The sequence below is a fragment of the Panthera pardus genome, unplaced genomic scaffold, assembly GCF_024362965.1.
Source record: "Panthera pardus isolate Hobbes unplaced genomic scaffold, ASM2436296v1 HiC_scaffold_16, whole genome shotgun sequence".
NCBI lineage: Eukaryota > Metazoa > Chordata > Mammalia > Carnivora > Felidae > Panthera > Panthera pardus.
Window position 1 is genome coordinate 151,392,568 of NW_026526721.1, and position 23,487 is coordinate 151,416,054.

Sequence of the window (23,487 nt, forward strand, 5' to 3'; positions counted from 1 at the left end):
CCGCTTCAGATTCTGTGTCTCCCTCTCTCTCTGCCCCTCCCCCGTTCATGCTCTGTCTCAAAAATAAATAAACGTTAAAAAATAAAAATAAAAAACTGAGGTATGGGGCACTTGGATGGCTCAGTAGGTTGAGTGTCCAACTTCACTTCAGGTCATGATCTCGCAGGTCGTGGGTTCGAGCCCCGCATTGGGCTCACTCTCAGTCTGTCAGTGCAGGGACCGCTTCGGATCCTCTGTTCCCCTCTCTGTACCCTTCCCCCGCTAGCGCTCTCCCAAAAGCAAATAAATATATTTTAGAAAATTTTAATAAAAGTTGAGATATCACTGACGAATAAAATTGTAAGATATTTAAAGTGTACAATGTGCTCGTTTGACGTATGGACACACTGGGAAAGGATTCTTCCCACCAAGATAATTAACATACCTGTTACCTTATATGTTTACTTTTTGGGGTTTTTTTTTTTTTTTTTTTTTTTTTTTTGGTGAGAACACTTAAATTCTACTCTCTTAGCAAAACTTACTCATAACTGAGTTTGTATTCTTTTACCAATCTCTCCCTATTTTCCCTATCCCACCTGCACTCCCCACCCCAGCAGCCACTTTTCCACTCTCCGTTTCTAGTTCAACTTTTCTTTTCTTTAGCTTCTACATACAAGTGATACCAGGCAGTTATTTGTCTTTCTCTTTCTGGCCTAATTCACTTAGCATAGTGCCTTCCAGGTTCATCCATATTGTCGCAAACCACAGCATTTCCTGCTTTCTTTTTTTTTAATGGCTAAATAATAATCCACTGTACATATACACATCTTTATCCATTCATCCACTGATGGACACTTAGGTTATTTCCACAGCTTGGCTCTGAGATGATGACTTCACTGTCTTTGACTATATACCCAGAACTAGAATTACAGGATCATATGGTAATCCTATTTTTAATTTTTTTGAGGAACCTCCATACTGTTTCCCATGGTGGCTGTTATCAGTTTATGTTGCCACCAACAGTGTACAAAAAGGTTCCCTTTTCTCCACATCCTCATCCAGGATCTGTTATCTCCTGTCTTTTTGAAAACAGATATCCTAACAGATACGCGATGATATCTTACTGTGGTTTTGACTGTATTTCCCTGAGGATTAGGGAAATAGATCATCGTTTTTGGGAAAATGTCTATTTGGAGCCTTTGCCCATTTGAAATTAGGTTATTTGGGAGTTTCTGTCTCTGAGTTGTACAAATTCCTTGTATATTTTGGATATTAACCCCTTATCAGAACACGTGGATTGCACATATTTTCTCCCGTTCCATGGGTTGCCTTTTTATTTTGTTGATGGTTTCCTTTGCTGTGAAGAAGCTTTTGAGTTTGGTGTAGTCCCACCTGTTTAATTTTTCTTTTCCTGCCTTTGCTATTGGTGTCACATCCAAAAAAAAAATCTGTATTTCATGTATTCCCATTCTGATCTTTTAAAATTTACTTCCTTCTGCTAACTTTGGATTTAGTTTGTTCTTAATTTTCTTTTCTAGCTCCTTAAAGGTAAGTGATTTTTAAGATTACAATCTTGTGTCTCCCGCCTTTTTTTTTGCCTTTATTTTAATTGAGCATTTTACATGATCCCATTTTCCTCTCCTCTCTTAGCATATCAATTCTTTTTTCATTTTTTAGTGGCTGCCCTAGAGTTTGCTATAAACATTTACAACGAACCCAAGTCCATTTTTAAAGAGCACTATACGACTTCTCTGAGTTTTCTTTTAGTCTCACATATCCTGGACTGGGCACTAGAAAGTCTCTCAACCCAGAACTATGAACAGGCGTACACGACAAACAAACGAACAAAACAAAAATTTTAAAAATCCTCCACGCCTGCTCTCTGGGGCCAAAGGAGCAGAAAAGGGGCAGCCTAGCACAGACCTAGCAAAGGACCCACAGCTGGAGTCACAGGCTGGCCCACTGTGCCAGAGCCAGAGGTTTTAAGCAAAGACCAAATGGGAAACCCCATCCTCTGCCCCACACCCACGGCAGCAGGTAGGCCCATACTGCCCGCCCCAGTAGCACCAACAGCCCAGCCAGCATCTCTCGGCCCAGTAGCCGGCTGTAGAGAGCAACCTGGGCCCAGCACTTCCTGGCACTTCACACAGCGGCAAAGGACAACCCAGACCCAGTGTCTTCCAACTCTCTACCCAGCAGCAAAAGGTGGCCCAGGGAAATGCCTTCATCCCCACAGGCAATACTAACAGAGAACGAATGGGAGCCCCACTGGCACCACGTGGCATGGGCCACAGGATGGGCCCCCAAAAGTGCTCACAGACCCACGGGTACAGCATCTATCTTCCACCTTCCACCTAGCAGCATCAGGCCTGGGGCATTCTACTCTGCTCTCAATGGTGGCATCAGCAGGATTGAGCAGAGAGCCCCAGCAGTGCCGGGTGAACAAAGCAAACCAGAACAGCACTGTAATGGCTCTAAAAATCAAACTGTCATTGGAACTACAGCCCACAAAAGTAGACTAGGTTTTACATTCTAAACCTCAACACGGCAAACACCTGCTAAGATATATATTTAAATGGGATCAAGAGTCTCCTAACATGATATGCAAGATATCCAGGATACAATTTAAAAATCACTCATCATACCAAGGACCAGGAAGAACTTCAGTAAGAGAAGACAACTGACATCAACACCGAGACGAATCAGATCTTGGAATTAATTATATGCCAAGAATTGTAAAGCAGCCATTATAAAAATGCTTCCACATGCAATTTGGGATTATCAAAACAAATGAAAAACAGAAAATCTCAGCAAAGAAATAAAAGTGACAAAAAGAAAAAGAATCAGATTATCTAAAAGACTATAATAACTAAAATACTCAATGGGTTCTATAGTAGAATGCAGAGGACAGAATCAGAACTTGAGAACACATCAATAGAATCCACTCAGTCTTAACAGAGAAAACAAACACGATGACAAAACCTGAACTGAGCCTCAGGACTTATCGTACAATAACAAAACAGCTAACTTTTGTATTATCAGAGTCCCAGAAAAAGAGGTGGAAAAAAAAAATGGATTAAAAAACTATCCAAAGGTATGACTGCTGAAAACTTCCCAGACTTGGTGAAAGACAAAATCCTACAGACTCAAGGAGTTTGGGAACCCCAAACAGAATATACCTAAAGAAGTTCACACCAAGACATCATAATTAAAGTTGAGAAAACCAAAGAAAAAATCTTGAAAGCAGCCAGAGAAAAACAACATTATAGAACACGAATTCAAATGACAGACTTCTGATCTGAAACCACGGAGGCCAGAATTAAGTGGTAGAGCACCTTTCAACTGCTGAAGGAAAAGCACAGTCAACAGCAAATTCTTATATCCAGTGAAATTATCCTTCCGAATGACCACCCCCCCACCCACACCGTGCCAAAAAAGTCTGATATGAAGGAAAACCAAATCCAGGGATTAAACAGATTTGAGTAACACAGAAACCATCATCATTTGGATTCTTCTTATCTGTACCCAGGGAATGAATAGAGATGGCCAGGAATACTTGGACCATAAAATGATACATAGCTTTTTACATTAAAAAAAAAAAAAAAAAAAAAAAGCTTTAATAAGAAGTTATTTTACAAAGAGCTTTTAATAATTTGAGAGAACACTCAAGACAAAATACTAAAAAAACACAGTGAGAAGCAACAGACAAAACTATAAATATAGTTTTGTTTTAAGTATCTTGTGAGCACACAAAAGAAACTAGAAAGAAATATTACAAAACATTATCAGTGATTACAAGGATTGCCTCCCGACAGGAAATTATGAATTTTTCCTGTTTTTGTATTTCCCAATTTAACTAAAATCTTTACTTCTTCAATCCTTGCTAGCTGTGTAATTAAAACCCGAACCACAATGTGCTGAAACTCGCGATTCCAAGAGCCATGACGACATTCAGAGATTATGAATTCTGCGGAAGAATGGGGAATGGCCTCAACGAAATGAGACGGCACGACTGTCACTGCACCTTCCCCAAAAGAAGAGTGTTGTCGTTTACATACCTGTGAATCTGTCCGTTTTTATGCAGGTATTCCAACCCTTCCAGCACTTCTCTAAGTATCGTAGCAATGGTAGCTTCGTCCAGGACTCCGCTTTTGTGCTCCCCCTTTGCCACAATGTGCTTAATAATATCGAGAACAGAACCTAAAAACCGAAGACAAAATTTGCCGTAAACTTCTGACTCATGTCATATAATTCCAAGCCATTTTGAAATCAAACCAACGTAAACCTTTTCACAAACTTAATTGTATAGGAAAGGAAAAAAAAAAAGCAAACACAAGGAAATACAGAAGTTTAAAATTAATAACTTCTTCTCCATTTTAATTGAAAACAGAAAGCAGACTACTAGCCAAATAGCAGTGTTACACCAGCATTTCCTTTAGACTTTTTAATAAGAATTTGGAAAAGGTGGTAGAGGATTTTTAACCACATCTGAAGAATCCCTAGGTAAACCTTACCCATCTATAACACATTAGTATAAAATACCACGAATGAATTTAAGTTTCCGACACTGGATCAGACTATGCGACACTATATGATTAAATGTATAAAAATACGATTGCAACACAGGTCAGATTACAGAAGAAATACTTGGAAAGTCAGGGTCGCATGTGGGTTAAAATTAATTTTCAGTTTAACAAATAATAAGTAAGGCAAGGAAAAAAATGAAAGGATAAAAACAGCAGTTCTCTCTAAATAATAGCTATGATGTATTAGCAATCCCATTCTTCCCAGGATCAGAAATAATGCCCCGACTAAAAACTGGGGGGAGGGAGGGAAAAGATACCTACATAGTAATGAAAACCATAGAATCCTGACTGCCATACGTAATTATAATAATAAAAAGTCTGCTGAAGATTAGTAAGATTTCTGGTAGTACAATGGCCCATAAAGATCACAGAACCAAAACAAAACAATCTTTAATATTAGAAATTGTGCCAAGAAGTAGAATATAACATAAACTGCACAGAAAAGATTAGATTTCCATTTCTTGGCACAAGACCTGAATGATCAAGACTAAAACTGAAACACAAACTTATGTTGAAAACTTGCCCTGGTGGGTGCTTTTATTTCACACACTTAACAAGTAAAAAATGTACTTCCAAATAGATGGAAAGCAGGGTCTAGACGGGATCCTCCAAAACATGGGAGGACAGAACACACATTTACTTCAGCTCCCACTTGAAATCCATTAACTTCATACACTTGATAAAACAGGCATAAACCCCGGATGAAAAAGAAAACAGAGAAGATAAAGAAGAGAGACAACAATCATGTTTTGCAGGAAGGAAAACAAAAAGCTAAGCAGAAGAGAGAAATCTGAAAGTCCAATGCCTGTGGAGGACTATGCCAGTTAGGAAACGGTGTATCCCAACAGAGCACATACACCAAGGACTACCTAAGGGGAAGTGAGAGGAGATTGAAGAAAAGGGCTGGAAACGGGAAAACTGGTTGAAAATTCGTATAATGGGGAAGAAGATGCCCAGATTCCTCCTCCTCTCTCTGGAAACCAGACCACTGCCACTCCCCATGTCCAGCAGGAAGACAGGCAGTTTACTTTCTGGAGACAGTGAACCAGGGAGGCTCCAGATCCCAGGTGGTGTTTTCTAATACACTATCAGACTTTCCCCTCTTTATTGCTGGGATTCACAAGACTGTGACTCACACAGGGGGAGGCCTAAAGGAGACATTTTAAAAGTTCTGCTTAATCAATCACATATTAATCTCCAAAGCAAAGCCACTATACCAACAGGCCATATGTCTCATTTTTTTGAGAAATCCAGGCCACATAAGAACTGCTTAGTAAGAAGACATTTGTATAAACGCCAATCGAGACACACGTTTGTAACGCAAAGAATATCGAAAATAGGGAATGCAAAGGGGAAAATTCCTACTAGGAATTAAAAACTAACACAATGTATTCATTCAACAATTTGGCCACATTATATGCAAGATCTAGAATGGGGTGCCACAAAATATGTCAAGATGCACATGGCACAACAGTTGACTCTGGGAATTTCCAGTCTGGTAGATCAAGAAAATGGAGCAATAAAGACCTAGGGTACATAAAAGGTTACTAGATCTGTATTTTTAAAGAGTTTGAACCAGGAACTCCTTTTTAAAATCTTAAAAGATCGGGGCGGCTGGGTGGTTCAGTCGGTTAAGGGTCCGACTTCGGCTCAGGTCATGATCTTGCGGTTCGTGGGTTCGAGCCCCGCGTCGGGCTCTGGGCGGATGGCTCAGAGCCTGGAGCCTGCTTCACATTCTGTGTGTCTCTCTCTCTCTGCCCCTCCCCTGCTCATGCTCTGCGTGTCTGTCTCTCTAAAATAATAAACATTAAAAAAAAATCTTAAAAGATTTTTAATGATTTCACAACACCAATGATCAATGGGGAAATTAAAGCAGTGCACATCCCCAGTCTATGTTCATAACAGACATTTTTAACAAGCTACATAAAAAGCCCCCTCTTTCGTGGTATAAAATTTCTTCTCCAATTCAGTCTCCCAACAATATAATTTTTATTGGTGGAGGGATAATCATGCCACTAAGACCTTTATCTTTAATTGATAAATTTGGTCCTAGAAAGTACCCATTTGTTCCCATATGATTTCTTCAGCATCTTGTAGCATCCAACATGATGATGGTGCTTATAATCCTCCCTCCTCAAATATCAAAATTACATGGAAGTCTTCACATCAACTAAGAAAGGTGAAGTTAAGATACGCTAAGCAAAAGAAGACTGCAGATTATCACTGGATGAATCAATTAACACCTAAAGAAAATTAAGAATAAAAAGGGAAGGTTGTAACAGCATGCACCGTCTTATATCCTTGGGCACAACCTGGAAGAAATATTTTACACAGATAATCAGATCTCAAACTTTAACACGTGAAGGAATTAGTTGGCAAACTAGTTAAAAGTGTAGATTTCCAGATCTCACAGACTGTCTGTCATTCAAGAGATCTAAAGTGGGCCCAAGAAGGTGTATTTTAACAACCTAGGCTCCTAGATGAACACTGCCCATTGAAACCTAAGCATTTCTCAGAGTAATAGCAAGGAGAATGGAAGACAAGAGGGAATAAGTACAAATTTGGTAACAAAGCAAAAAGTTAAAATGTAAACACCTATTCCAAAAATCCATCTCATGTCTGCTTTCCTTGCCTATGGCACAGAACATTTAAAAATCAATGCAAAACTTTTACTGTCCAAGAATATCATTATTACATATTAAAATACTTTTGAAAAAGTAGCAAAGGAGCTTCCGGGTTAAGGCACTTATGAAATCTCCTAATTATATTGCTCAAATTATTCAGTCAACATGTTTATTGCCTCAGTTTACTTTTATGAAACACTACTCTTTGAATCCGAAATTAGCTCATTTTAGTTATCAGAATTTCTGCCAAGAAGCTTTAACCGATATTCAGCCACTGGGTTTTGTTCGTTTCTTCCTGAGCCATGGAAGGTTTCAAAGGGGTCAAATTGGCTTGGGCTGAATATTCCACTTCAGACAAATAGACATACCCCTCCGTTGTTGCCTGAACAACCAAAGACGGTCCCTATTATTAATACCAGATATTCTACTCGGGTCCTGCTTAGATCGAAGAAGTTCCCATACTTGGGGCACCTGGGTGGCTCAGTCGGTTAAGGTTCCAACTTCAAGCTCAGGTCATGATCTCACGGTTCACGAACTCAAGCCCCACGTCGGGCTCTCTGCTGTCAGTACAGAGCCCGCTTCGTATCTTCTATCCTCCTTTCTCTCTGTCCCTCCCCAACTCGCTCTCTCTCAAAAATAAAAATAAAATAAACTTGAAAATGAAAAACTTCCCATACTTTTTTTTATGTCTTAGCAGATGACAAAGTTGAGAGCATCTCTAAACAACAAAATAATTCACTAAGACAGTGAATTTAAATTAGATTTCTGCATTGCTACAAGTCATCACTCTAAGTCGAATAGGTAATTCTCTCTTCTCCTTTCAGAAACTTTCTGAATTACTTTGATTTCTAAAACTCTTACATTGCAGTTTGGTGTTAATAAGCTGCAGAAATAGCTCTTTAGATCAGAACTGCTTCCAATTTCTGAAGATTAACTTCCTATACTAAAATCTCAACATTCAACATCAGAGATTAACTCACAGAAGAATATTACAGTTATAAGGAGGCATTAAGAAATGACTATAATACTGACACACGAAATTCAACTTATTTTAACCATGACGTCCACCGGGTTGATGGGTGTAAGAGTGACAGCTGCAACTCAGATTATGATTTAATTAGCTTCTTAAATTCTACGTCAGTACATGTTGCTAGATGAAAAATATGCTTCTGGTTTTTTCTTAAAGTTTATTTATCTGAGAGACAGAGAGAGAGTGCAAGCAGGGGAGGGGCAAGGAGAGAGAAGGACAGAGGATTCAGAGTGGGCTCTGTGCTGACAGCAGAGAGCCTGATGCTGGGCTTGAACTGACAAACCGTGAGATCATGACCTGAGCTGAAGTCAGACACCTAACCAACTGAGCCACCCAGGCGCCCCAATACGCTTTTGTTTTTAGGGGGCACCTGCGTGGCTCGTCAGTGGCGTGTCCGACTCTTGGTTTCAGCTCCAGTCATGATCTCAGGGTCATAGGATTGAAACTCACGTCAGGCTCAGTGCTGAGGGTGGAGCCTGCTTCAGATTGTCTCTCTTCCTCTGCCCCTCTCCCCACTCACACTTTCTCTCTAAAATCAATTTTTTTTTTTTTTTTTAAAGAAAGAAATCTGGGGGCACCTGGATGGCTCAGTCGGTTAAGCACCCAACTCTTGATTTCGGCTCAGGTCACCATCTCGCGGTTCGTGAGTTCGAGCCCCGCATCAGGCTCTGTGCTCACAGTGCCACGCCTGCTGGAGATTCTCTCTCTGCCCCATCCCTCTGCACGCGTGTGCACGTGTGCTCTCTCTAAAGAAATGAACTTTTTTTTAAAATATGCTTTTGTTTTATACATTTTGGCTAAAAAAAGTTGATGTGAAAGAAGATAGCCTAAACATATTTCTGTTAACTCTGGTTATTCACATGACTTAATTACTCAAAGGGAGCCTCTGCTTATCAATGGTCTTCTCCTCTCACTCTCTCTGCTCCTTCTGTAGGCCCCCATCAGTTTCGCAAGACACACCATACTCTTCCATCCTGCCTCCAGAACCTTCTCTGCATGGTGTTCCCTCTATCTGGATCACTTCTCCCATCCTTCCCTTGAAATCTCGCCCACTTCCCACGTTACCTGGCTAATTATTACCTATTCCTCTGGTCTCAGCTGAACATCACCTCCTGAGGGAAGTCTTTGTTAACCCCACCACACCCTTTCTCCCTCAATAAAATACAGTCTCCTGGTACCTGTTCCCATGGCACCTGATACTTCTTCCTGGTACTCTACATACTTATACTTATATAATTGTAACTTTTCCTTATTAGCTATGAGGCCCATAAGAGCAAGGAACATGATTCACCAATGCAGTGGTGATCAGTAAGTATCTGATGAATGGAATTTTAAATGAGCAATAAATCTTGGCACAGTTTCTCTGTATTTTAAAAACATTTTAGGGGCGCCTGGGTGGCTCAGTCGGTTGAGTGCCCGGCTTCGGCTCAGGTCATGATTCCACAGTTGGTGGGTTCGAGCCCCACGTCGTGCTCTGTGCTGACAGCTCAGAGCCTGGAGCCTGCTTCAGATTCTGTGTCTCCCTCTCTTTCTGCCCCTCCCCTGCTCATGCTCTGTCTCTCTCTCTCTCTCAGAAATAAACATTAAAATAAACAAATAAATAAATAAATAATTAAAAAAAACATTTTGAAGCTGTGCTCAGGTCTAGCTTTTGTTTTCTAAAAGTATTTAATGTATTTCTTCAGCTTAAATGTTTATTCACTTTCTGACTAAAACAAGCAAGATTTCATTTTCCTAAAAAAGATGCAATTCTTTAATGTTTTTAAAGGCTTAGATGTAAGATTACGTTGTTGACTCAAAAAAAAAAAAAAAAAGGTAAGTAATTATAAAAAGAGTTAACAGCTGGAACATGTTTGAAAATTATCCCCCAGGAAACGTGCTGAGTCCTAGGCTGGAAAAGTTGGGCACTGTCCCAGTAAACCTAAGACGAGGAGAGACAGAAAGGTACATTTAATAGACGTCCCACCCAGCTACATGTCCTGCCCCTTCTGAGATCAGGATATATACTCCCTGCAGAAGAAACGGGGATTTCTTAAAAAATATACATTCGTTCTGCTCAGGAGTAGCAGAAAGGATGGGCTGGCATACAGGTACGGATGAAAGAATTAAGCAGACAAAGTATTGCTATTCATCAGAGGACTTTTCAGCAAAACATTAAAAACTCTGTATTACACATTTTTGTAAGTTACAAATAAAGCAAATTATGCTATAGGTGATCAATAATGAAAGATACAGTATTACCTAATATTCCCATATCTGTCCATACTGAAAGAACCATGCTTGACCACCATCTTGAAAGGTGGTTGGTGTTAGCAAGGATTCCAACCATCATATGAACAAGGCCTTTAACAAAGCAATCCAGTTTCTCCAGTGTGTCACTAATGGGATTGAAACAAAAAGGTGATTCTGGCTACACTGAAAAGCATCAAATAACATGGGATTATTATTAATGACTCAATTTCTTGTGCATCTACATGTCAGCACAATTATAGATGCTTGACGTACGTCATCTCAATTACTACTCCCCAATACCTAAAATACAGAAAGGTATCCCCATGTGACAGAAAAGTTAACAGGTTCAAAGGGTTTAAATAATTGGCCCAATGACATAAACCGGCGAAGTAGGAAAGCTGGAATTTAATTCTAAAGCCTATGCTCTTTCCTTTATGGCCTCGCTAGGGAAGTCAAGTGTTCAATTCTAAAATGGAAAATCATGCTCCTACACAAAATACATATGCAAACAAAAACCAAGCAGCACAGTGATGGGAAGGTCGGGCGGCTCCATCACTCACTAGTCCTCCCAATCTCGCCACGATTCAAATCCGTGCTTTGGCAAAATGTCTAAGTTACTACGTGACTTGGGCCTTCAGATAACCATAACAACAAAATGTCCAGTCTAGTGACAATGGTCTGCTTCTGGCCATCAGTAATACTTACATTTTATTCTAAGGACTTAAGCAGAAATAACTGTATACATATGGCAGGATAAAGCACCGTACTTAATCATAATACTGGGGACCAAAATTTTCTGTATAAGAGAAAAGAGACTCACGTATAATTTCAAAGAAGCTTCAAAAGTCTATAATGTTAAACTTGAAATGGAAATATTAATTCCAAATCATAATTTTTAATATATTTCTAAGCTCTTTCAACCAGAAGTGATGATAATGATGTAGCAATGACCAAACATCCTACTTTTGCTTTCTAAATACCTTTCCCCTAACAAAAATCAGAACTCCTTGGAGTATTGGCTGATTGTGGATCTAGGAAAAGTAATATAAACGTGACCCTAGGAAATCCTGAACCAAAAAACAAGGAAGTAACCAAAGACTAACGCATTCATGTCAAAAGGACATAGGAATAAGCTTAAAGGGAGTCCTAATGACAAAATTTTGGATGACCTGAGCATCCAAAGAAGAGAGTAAAACTACATTGAAAGACACTAAATATATAAAGTCCCTTGTGTCTATGATGACACTCAAAAAAAAAAAAAAAAAAAAAAATGAAAGCCTTACCCAACAGGAAAAAGGAAAAAAACCAAACAAACCCTATTTGCAACCACTGGAGGTGAGTATTAAATCAACTCTTTACTCTGAAAATTAGTACTGAAAAAAAAAATCAATTATTTATCTTGCATTTTTAGCAGGAACCACAATACAGATTACCCAAAGAGCTCCAGTTAATGAGGTAAAGTTCCTTTACACAGAACAATGCCAAGTTTACAAATGTAAAAGAAAGGATGCAATGAGAAAAGTCACCATTCTGCAACCCTTGACAGAATAATTAATTCAAACAAGGACTGTGAATGGATGCTAAAATCATTAAAGGAAAGAGTAAGGGGGGAGGGGCGCCTGAGTGGCTCAGTTAGTTAAGCGACTGACTCTGGGTTTCGGCTCAGGTCATGATCTCACGGTTGGTGGGACTGAGTCCCACGTAGGGCTCTGCGCTGGCAGTGCAGAACCTGCTTGGGATTCTCTCTCTCTGCCCCTCCCCTGCTCATGCCCTCTCTGTCTCTCTCTCGCTGTCTCCAAAATAAACACATAAACTTTAAAAAATGGGGAAAAAAAAAAAAAAAGGTGGGGAACTGGATACTCTCAGGGCCCAAGTATCACCTCACAGATTACTCGCTAGCTGCAAAGGGGAACAAGTTAACTTTTCCACGGTGAGGTCTGGCTGTCAAAATCTCAAGCAATCGAAAGTCACATCACCATTAAAGATATAACCAGAAAGCAACACTTCCTGGTGTGATGCACTACGAACACAGCATCACCCACAAAATACTGTCCAGAAATTTCTAACTTACATCGAATCAAGCCTTTGGGTCCAATTTTTAATTTGTAAGAAAGCAAGGGAAACAAATCGAGTTAAATATCACCAGGAAGAAATAACCAGATAAATCCGAAATGCGGGTCATTCTATAAGAAGTTATGGTCAGACCCTTGACCAGAACCTTCAGCAAGCTGCTGTCATGGCACAAAGGAAGCTGTGGGGAACCATCAGAGATGGAGTGAGGCTTCAGAGGCATGGCAACCAAATGCAACGTGTGAAACCTGTCTCGGCTCATGCCCTCCCATCTTTAGCAGATACTAAGTCCTCAGCATCTCCTCCAATGCCAATGTGCACGAAAACCAAACCAGGAAAAAACCAACCGGATATCTTTATTACCTTTCCAACCAACGGAAGTTAGCGTTTCACCATACTCTACTCACCTCCACTTAGCAGCTTCATGACTAGCCACAGCTCATCTTTTACCACAAAAGACGTGTAGTAAGACACAATATTAGGATGATGGCACTGACTCATGGCTTGAATTTCTTTCTACAAGGAAGAGAAAATATGATTAATTTATCATACGCAAGCCTGAAACAACACTACAAGTGAGCGAATTCAGATTTGTAAATCCAAGGCTGGCTTAAGCCTCTGTGAGATCTCCATGGCTCTGACCTCCTTGAGAAGAGTTAAACGAAAAAAAACCCTCAGTTTCCCTCAGTCCATTCTGACTAGTCATTCCACTCATAATCTTTGGAACTCGAAACATGCACTACTCATACGACACCGCAAAGGCCTCCGTGGGGACACACATTGTTACTTCAAGGTGCTCTTTGGTTTTACAGCCATAGAGCATAATGACTAATAAACAGAGGGTGGTCTTTGTTTTGTTTTGCTTGTCTTCAAGTGTCTTTATTCCGCCTTTAAAATGTATTTTTATTATTGAAAGATAGTTGAACTACAAGGTTGTATGAGTTCTAGGTATACAACATCAGTGACTTGACAATTCTATACATTACTCACTGCTCACCACGGGAAGTGTGGTCACCATACAATATTATTATAATATTATTGACTATATTCTCCATGCTGGACTTTCCATCTCTGTGACTTAGTTATTTATAACTGGAAGTTTATATCTCTCAATCTCCTTTATCTAGCTCACCCATCACCCTGCGCCCCCACGGTGAGATTGTTCTCTGTATTTAGCAGTCTGGGTTTTGTTTGTTCTCGTTTTGTTTGTTAGATTCCACATGCAAGTGAAATCATACGGTATTTTTCTTCATCTGACCTACTTCACTTAATATAGTATCCTCTAGGCCCATCCACGTTGCCACAAATGGCAGGACTCCATGATTTTTTATGTCTGAGTAGTATTCCACTGTGTGTGTGTCTGTGTAAAAATCACATCTTTTTTATCCATTCATCTGTAGATGGACACTTGGGTTGCTTCCAAATCTTGGCTATGGTAAGCAATGCTGCGATAAACACAGGGGTGCAAATATCTTCTCAAATTAGTATTTTCATTTTTAGGCGGTAAATACCCAGCGGTGGAATAATTACTAGATCATATGGTAATTCTATTTTTAATTTTTTGAGAAGCCTCCATGCCGTTTTCCACAGTGGCTACATCAGTTTGAATTCCCAGTAGTGCACGAGGGTTCCTCCCCTTTTCTCCACATCCTCACCAACACTTGTTATTTCTTGTCTTTTTGATTTTAGCCATTCTGACAGGTGGGAGGTGGTTTTGATTTGCATTTCCCTGATGATGAGTGATGTTGAGCATTTTTCATGTGCCTGTTGGTCATCTGTAGGTCTTCTTTGGGAAAATGTCTATTCAGGTAGAGGTTCCTTTTTGGTTTGTGGGTTTTGTTTTATTTTGAAAATATCGTTCCATCCCATTTTTGTGAATTAATTAACAATTCTCACTCTGAAAAGAAATCTCCTGAAGCAGGACAAGGTCATAAACTAAATCCAAAGTAGAAACCTGAGCACCCTCTAAGTTTATCTACAACCTTGGGGTTATGCATTTAAATTAGGCTGGGTGAGATAAAATGCCTCATATAGCCCTGAGTGATATGGGCCCTGCCTACCTCTCCAGTCTCAATCCTACTCCCTTCACTGACCCTACCCCAAAATACCCTCTACAATCCAGCCACAGTAAACTTCAGGTGAGCACGCTTCTTCAACCATGGATATTTAACCCTATTGTTCCCTCTGCCTCAAATAGACTTCCATCATTATTTTACCCTAGCTAAAAATGCCAATTCTTCCTTCTGATCTAGCCAAAATATCATTTCTACCAGTTCCCCAAGGTTGCTTCCAAACTCCCTGTGTATCTCTTTACATCACAGCCCATATGTACTGGATAGTGCATTGGGTGCTTACTTATCTGTTCCTCCCTGGTGGACTGAGAGCTCCTGAAAGCAAGTACTTCCAAAAGTGGTCTCTAAATGCAAGCTGGTGCATATTACACACACACACACACACACACACACACACACACACTGGGCTATTAGCCTAAAAAAGAATGACATCTTGCCATTTGCAATAACATGGATGGCCCTAGAGGGTATAATGGCCAAGTGAAATATGTCAGAGGAAGACAACATATGATTTCACTCATATACAGAATTTAAGAAACAAAACCAAGAAAATAAAGAGACAGACAAAAAAACAGACTCTTAAATACAGAGAACAAATTGGTGGTTGCCAAAGGGGAAGTGTGTGTGTGTGGGGGGGGGGGGGGGTGAAATACATAAAGGGAATTAAGAGTATATTTATCGTGAGCACTGAGTATTGTACAAAATTGTTGAATCGTTATACTGTACTCCTGAAACTAATATATAAGTGTTTGTTAATTATACTTGAATTTTTAAAAATCCACACAAAAAAGTAGATTCCCTAAACACTGCAGAACTTATCATATTATATAGTAACTGCTTATTTATTTTTCTGTACCCTTCACAAAACTTCAAGCTCAAAGAAAGCTAAGACTCTGTATTCGTGGCACTTAACACTGTGCCTGGCACACAGTACACCTTCAACAAATATTTATTGAATGAATTAATTTATACAACTTTTTACTTATTCAATTACTGTACTTGCCCTATGCCCTTGGTCTTTGTACAGTAGAGCCAATTGTGTAAAAGTTGCCCATAGGCTCTGATTCAAAAGCAGTGCTCTGTGAACCTTAGTTTTGCTTATCGTTTCTACTTGAATGTAAATTCCTTTATAGCAAGGACCTTGCCGTACGCATTTTTCCAACCTCCAAAGTCACCAGCACAGTCTTCTGTACTAAAACCTAAGTAAAACTAAAGTCAGCACCTGCCTGTTGACATAGTGCTATGAAGATTAAAGGAGATGAGAAGTACATAGGAGAGGGAATATATAGGACAACATATATTGCCAGCAAGTTGTAAAGATAGCACGTTACAAGAATCCTCTGGAAAGAACAATGAAGGTAGGCAAGAAGTCCTTGCAAAGGAGGTAAGAACGAGGTTTAGTGCGGTAGGATATAGGGAAACGACAGCAGTAGAAGGTGAGAGGCACAACCACACAAAAGATGAAATACGCAAGACATATTTTAGGATGCAATGAGTAAACCTAAGGCAAGCAGTTCATGCTTTCAACGGACATTTACCAATGTGCCAGGCGCAGTGCTAGGTGCTTCACTACGAGGGTGAGCCCTCATGAAACTTACAGTCGAGTGAAGAAGTCAGACCAATACTAATTTAACAACACACAACGACAAATAGTTTGATAGGAGAAGTACTAGATACTACGTGATTTCACTGGAGAGGCCAATTATCAAAAAATAGGAGTGATAATCAGGGATGGCTTCCTGTAAGTTTTACAGGTCTGACTGTTGAGTTACTTGGGACCGTATCATAAAGGACTGTGTAAGTGTGTTCAAGAATTCAGGCTTCATCTTAACAGCAAAGGGAAGGCATCAGAGCTTTAACTATATATGCCATTTCATAAAAACACTCTAGCTACAATTAGAAAATAAGTGTGGGAAGGCAAGACTAGAGGCAATGATACTGCCTAAGGCTGTTGCTATGACCTGGGTGAGGGACAATGGTGGCCTGAAAAATTATAAATAACTACTCGGTTTGGGTATTTACACTGTGGTTATGTTACTGTCAGGAGAACCTGGGTGAACAGCATACAGGAACTTTCTGTACTTCTTTTGCAACTCTTCTAGAAGTTTAAAACTATCTCAAAATATAGCTTTAGGGGCGCCTGGGTGGCTTAGTCCGTTGAGCGTCCGGCTCTTGATTTCGGCTCAGATCACGATCTCCGGGTTCATGAGACTGAGGCCAGGATCAGGCTCTGGGCTGACAATGTGGAGCCTACTTGGGATTCTCTCTCTCCGCCCTCCCCCGACTTGTGCACATGTTCTCTCTCTCTCAAAATAAACATCTAAAAATAATTTTAAAAAACAGAATGCTAAAAAAAAAAAAAATAAGTGGCAATATGAATGGAAAGACAGGGAGGAGTCAAGAGCTGTGCCGAAGAAGTATACACCATAGGACTTGGTGACTCACTGGATGAGGGAGGTAAGACAGTGCGACAATTCATGCACAGAGTTGGGGTCAAACTGTCCAATGTCTTAAATTGAAACTAAGGGTTTTCAGCTTTACTCTGGGGCGTGGCGGGGGGGGGGGGGTGGGCAGGGACAGCTCACAAAGGGTCTTCTAACAGGAGACTATCAGAGAACCATCAAATTCAAAAACCGAAAGGGCCTTAAAGATTTCCTTCCTTCTCGTCTATTCCTTTAAGGGGTGGGAGGGAGGGTTCCTTTATCTTAACTCCCACTGAAATTATCCTTTTCCCTTTCAGTTCAAAAGGAAAAATACGTATGTAAGTGTTTTGCAAGAGTGCTATATTCCTGACTCAATTTTCCCAGTGGCTCCCTTCCACATCAAAATGAATTCCACCCCCCCTACTGAAAGTGCTTTCTTTTTTTTTTAATTTTTTTTTTTTTTTTAACGTTTATTTTTTTGAGACAGAGAGAGACAGAGCATGAACGGGGGAGGGTCAGAGAGAGGGAGACACAGAATCAGAAACAGGCTCCAGGCTCTGAGCTGTCAGCACAGAGCCTGACGCGGGGCTCAAACTCACAGACTGTGAGATCATGACCTGAGCTGAAGTCGGCTGCTTAACCGACTGAGCCACCCAGGCGCCCCTGAAAGTGCTTTCTTGACAGTCCTGTTACCTGCTGCTGCCAACAGCTTTTGTGTGGACTTCGTTCTCCACCGGAAGCTCTCAAGTATTGCTTAATGATCACTTTTCATTCCTGGAACGCATCTCCATTTGTAACATTTACTCCTGATTTTCTAATTACCCCAATGCAAGCAGTTTTCATCTGTTTCACACCACTCAGTCAGGCCCCCAAGTAATGTTAAGTTATTCACTCATACAGAGTAAACACAATAAAGTCCCTGCCCTCATGGAATGCTCAATATGAAACAAACAATTCTTCCATCTATCGAATGTCTGAGCAGGGGGCACCTGGGTGACTCAGTTGGTTAAGCGTCCAGCTCTTGGTTTTGGCTCCGGTCCTGATCTCGCGGTTCTTGAGTTTGAGTCCCGCATCAGGCTCTGCGCTGACGGTGTGGAGTCTGCTTGGAATTATCTCTCTGACCCTCTGCTGTTCTCTCTCTCTCTCTCAAAATAAATAAACTTTAAAAAATAAATAAAATAAAATAATAAAATGTCTAGGGAATGTGCCTTCCTTTCCATTATTACTGTCACTGCCTGAATTTAGAATCTTAATACCTCTTTGTATAGCCCAGTGTACCTCAAATTATGGGCTGTAACCCACATGGGCCAGGAGACAAACTTAAGTAGGTAATGTTAGAAACAAAAAAAGAAATAGAAAATCAGTGTGTGTCCCACATAATATAATTAAAATTATTTTATGAAAACGTTTCAGGGATATTAATATTTATGAATATATACATAAAAAGAATTCTTTCCCAACTCTACACCCCTGCCTAGTAAGGTTTCTATCTCTGTTCAAAGTATCCCCCAGCTCTGGTGGGCCAGAACACAAACATCTCCACGGAGGCCTCCATTCTTGTAACCAGGAGGATGCCTCCTCTCTTACTTCAAAGTACTTAATACCTCTTCCAGGTGTTTGTCATGCTTGGCCTTGTATAGGACACAAGAGTCTTAACTTTTTTTTTTTTTTTTCCCCCCCAAATAGGCTTCATGCCCAGGGTGGAGCCCATCGCAGGACTTGAACTCATGACCAAGACCTGTGCTGAGATCAAGAGTCAGACACTTAACCGACTGAGCCAGCCAGGCATCCCAAGAGTTTTAACTCTTCAACTGGATTGTGAGCCTCCTAGTAGATAGAAAGACATTTTAAGTCTCTTCATGTTCCCCTCAAGTGTTTGTCCAATGAATCTAGTCCTAGTATCTACCAGAGAAGAGAAAAAGCTCAAAATAGTGCATAGTGTGAATAATATCTCTGGAGAAAATAAATGCAGTAAAATTTGACAGCTGATTTCCCAATCACACTTAGCAAAGGCAGTCAGACAAGAAAACATTTTGACAAAAGAAAGGAGCGCTATACTGCCTCCTCACTGATAACTGTCACACAGGCTACGCACCTATAATCTGGTTCGCGTCAGCACCCTTTCTACGTTATTGTAAAGATAATTTTGAAAAAAAAAATTAAAAATCACAACACCAAAAGTTTGGTATGTTGATGTAAAAGATTTTTAAGATAAACTTAAAGGGCTTCTCGACTCTCAGAAACAGAGCCCTTCTCACTCAGATCTCAGCTCCTGACCCTACAAATACCACATAAATCCAGCATTCTTTATGTTCCCGATGTTTCTTCAGGCTTTGGTGGGACCTTACTTGTTTGCGCCCCAAAAAAGCCAATTATCTTAAATGTGCTTTACTACAAGTCACTCTCCTCCTCCCTTCACTTATTTGTCAAATATATAAATACTATATTTGCAATCTAAAGCTTATTGGACTAGGTGGGCAAAATGATGGAGATCTAACCTATTTCTTTTTTTTTTTTTTTTCTCATTAAACTTTTGTTTTAGTGGGTCTCAAAACTCTGTGACAGATTTTTGGCCAAGTTGTTTCCATTAAAAAGTACTGATTTCAAAAACTAGTAACTTAAAACTGCCACACACACAAAAAACAAATGGTCCACAAAACATTCTCCTTTCCTTCTGAAGGTTTTACGATGCACTGCTGTCATTAACCAGTCGTTTACTATTCAACTTAAATGGCCAACGGACACAAACAGTTCTGGGACCGTTCTTCCACCACTGATTAAGACTGGGGTGGCACGTATTGGGGATAATATTCATTTAGCCTTCTGAGCTTTCTGGAAGACTTGGTGACTCTGCCAGCTCCAGCTGCCTTCTTGTCCACCGCTTTGATGACACCCCCAGCAACCGTCTGTCTCATGTCACCAACAGCGAACAGCCCAGAGGAGGACAGTCAGAGAAGCTCTCGACACCCATGGGCGTGCCAGGAACCATATCAACGATGGCAGCGTCACCAGATTTCAAGAACTCGGGACCATCTCCCGGCTTTTTTCCAGAACGACGGTCCATCTTCTCCTTCAGCTCAGCGAACTTGCGGGCGATGTGAGCTGTGTGACAGTCCGGCACAGGTGCATATCCGGCATTGACCTGGCCTGGATGGTTCAGGATAATCACCAGAGCTGGGAGGCCAGCTGCTTCCACTGGTGGGTCATTTTTGCTGTCCCCAGCCACACTGCCACGACGAACATCTTTGACACATACGTTCTTGACACTGAGGCCCACGTTGTCCCCAGGAAGAGCCTCACTCAAAGCTTCGCGGTGCATTTCAACAGACTTTACTTCAGTTGTAACACTGACTGGAGAAAAAGTGACCATCGGGCCTGCCTTAAGGACACCGGTCTCCACTCGACCCACAGGGACAGCACCAATACCACCAATTTCGTAGACATCCTGGAGGGGCAGACGCAAGGGCTTGTCAGTTCCAGAGCTCCAAGCAGCGTGGTTCCACTGGCATTGCCACTCTACACTCTACACTTTCCATCCCTTGAACCAATGGCATGTTGGCACTTGGTTCCAGCATGCTGTCACCATTCCGACCAGAAATTGGCACCAGTGCTACGGTGTCGGGGTTGTAGCCAATTTCCTCCATGTAGCCGCTGACTTCCTTAACGATTTCCTCGTATCTCTTCTGGCCGTAGGGGGGCTCAGTGGAATCCATTTTGTTACACCGACAATAAGTTGTTTTCCGCCCAGTGTGTAAGCCAGAAGGGCATGCTCACGGGTCTGCCCCTTCTTGGAGATACCTGCTTCAAATTCGCCTGAGAGGTGCCTGTAATCATATTTTTGATAAAGTCTCTGAGTCCCGGGGCATCAATGATGGTCGTGTAGAACTTGCTGGTCTCAAATTTCCCCAGGGAGATACCAATGGTGACACCACGTTCCCGTTTGGCTTTGTTTCTCCAAGACCCAGGTATACCTGAAGGAGCCCTTTCCCATCTCAGCAGCCTCCTTCTCAAATTTTTTGATAGTTCTTTTGTCAATCCCACCACATTTGTAGATCAGATGACCAGTAGTGGTAGACTTGCCCGAACCTACGTGTCCAACGACGACGATGTCGACATGAGTCTTTTCCCATTTTGGTTTAGGTTCAGTGGTGGTTTTCACGACACGTGTGTTCTGGAGGCAAACCCATGGCGAGAAAGCTAACCTATTTCTTTTACCAAGCTACGCCAAACACGCATTCCTCTACGAGTAAGGCCCTAGTGTTAATACACAAATATTTCTTTCTAGATGTCAAACATCTGAGAACAGATGTTCTACTTTTGAAGCAAGATTATAATTAGTTAGCATTATGTGAAGTAGAAAACGATAGACCTGACTCAGAAAGACCTGATTTTTAATCCGGACCCTGTCACTTATCGTAGGATTTACTTCCTTCATGTAAAATGTAGCTACTACCTGTCTCATGGGAGGCATTTAGCAGGGTAAAGTACACTTAAGTGCCTATCACTGAAAAGATGTTTGCTATTATGGTCATATGAACACAGTCAAGTTATTTAAGCTTTGAACTTTCATTTCTTTAATCATGAAGTAATAAATAATAAGACTTTCATTCACCTGTAAGCTCTCCTTAAGGGTTATGTAAAGTAACTGACAAATGATACAAATTCATACTGGGCTTCTCAAATTCCAGTCTTAATTATATAGGTTAAAAATTTTGTTTCTCCTCAAGGGGCACCTGCGTGGTTCAGTCAGCTAACTGTCTGACGTTAGCTCGGGTCATGATCTCACAGTTTGTAAGTTTGAGTCCCGCTTCAGGCTTTCCACTGTCAGAGCCCATTTCAGATCCTTTGTCCCTCTCTCTCTGCCCCTCACAGGTGCTATCTCTCTCTCTCTCTCTCAAAAATTAACATTAGAAAAAAAAAATTGTGTTTCCTCAAAAGAATTAGTTTACGATTTATAGCCTTTTTGTATGATCACTGCAGTTCAATATCCAAATGATGCCCTAAGGGGTTGCGGACATCCGTAAATCCAAGATCACTGTGTAGGATTTCCAGCAGCATCTCCCTTCAGGTCTATGTTCTCTCACCAGAGAGGCTCAAGATCATACCAGAAACTTCCTTTTTCAGCTTCTGCTCATACATTACCAACTCCTAAAGAAATGCATCTGTTTCCTCTGCTGAAAGTTCAACGTGTAATTCCATTATCCCTTTTCCTTTTATCCCAGTCTTCCCTAATACTCAGTGCAGGTTACACCAGAAATTAAATCCAGTCTGGGAGTGGAAAGACTTCTGGACTGGCAGATCATCCCAGGCCTAACTCCTGCCTTTCTATCACTAACCGCACATGATCTTAGACAAATACTTAAGAAAATAACAATATTAGTTCACATTTGCATGGCAGTTTATAGTTTTCAGGTACTGGGTCATTTGATCCTCAAGAAAAACCTCGTGAAGTACACAAAACAGATATTATTATTTCCATTTTAAGCCAAAGAAACTGAGGATTTACAAAGTGAAATGATTTGAAAATCTACCTCATGTCTTATTGCTGAAACTGACTACACACCCACAGCTCTGGGTGTCAGGGCTCATAAAAGAAGTACAAAACAATCTCTGTGTGACCCTCTTTTAATGCCACAGGACATCTCTTGTAGCTACTAATCCTTGAGTCTCCCTTTCCTCTCTTTTTCCCCAGCCTTTGGAGAAGGCAATGCTGCTTGGGGGTCATTCTGCCTCTCACCTTGCATCAGTGGTCAGAATGCAGACTGGTACCATGTTCCTAGGAGGCCAAAGCCTTTTCAAGCATATTCCACTCAACCCAGGTATCGTAACTGCACGATACCAGCATGATACTAGTTTAAGGAAAGAGACGAGCAAGGAAGCAAGGTTTATAACAATAAAAAAGAGAAAAAAATTAATTGTCCAATACCAGAAATAGCTTAAATAAAATGTGGTCTACCTACGTAATGGAAAAGCACACACATACTAAAAAGCATTTTAATTCATACATATAGACACAGAAAAATTTGATTAAATTTTCAATGAAAAGAACAAGTAGATGGCTACATTATCATAAAAATACAAAGATATTTAAATGTACACAGTCTAAAAAACTATATAGCAAGTATTAATCTCAGAATGAGAGGGTTACAACTAATTTTTTTGTTTCCCTGGATTTTTGTAAATTTTACAATAAACAGTACTTAATTTATAATATTTTACTTATTTTACAAATTTACAAAAAACATTACTTAACCTTCTTTTTAGAAAAGCAATAAAAAAATTTCTGGTTATTTTTCACTCCAACACGAATATACACAGAAGTGTATTTCTCCAAGAAATAAATAGGAGACGTGCATACCAGGAGTTCATCCATGCTAGTCTGACATTTCTCAAGGTTTATCCGTTTGATTGCCACTTTCTCCTTTTTAGGGGCACAGTACGCTGCCTGGACCACAGCCGTTGCTCCGCTCC

General features: G+C 40.5%; 1 protein-coding gene across 2 annotated transcripts in view; it reads right to left on the reverse strand.

Moving 5' to 3' along the window:
* Nucleotides 1–23,487, reverse strand: part of OXSR1 (oxidative stress responsive kinase 1) — a 101,853-nt gene that overhangs the window by 57,631 nt on the left and 20,735 nt on the right. Inside the window, exons 2-4 of one of the 2 annotated variants that reach the window (XM_019418714.2) lie at nucleotides 23,375–23,487; nucleotides 12,929–13,037; nucleotides 4,038–4,179 (exon numbers count right to left, since the gene is read on the reverse strand). In XM_019418714.2, coding sequence (XP_019274259.1) covers nucleotides 4,038–4,179; nucleotides 12,929–13,037; nucleotides 23,375–23,487 — 364 coding nt within the window. Of the gene's footprint in view, nucleotides 1–4,037; nucleotides 4,180–10,460; nucleotides 10,598–12,928; nucleotides 13,039–23,374 lie in introns of those variants that run through there. The other variant, XM_053903992.1, reaches the window with a different exon arrangement.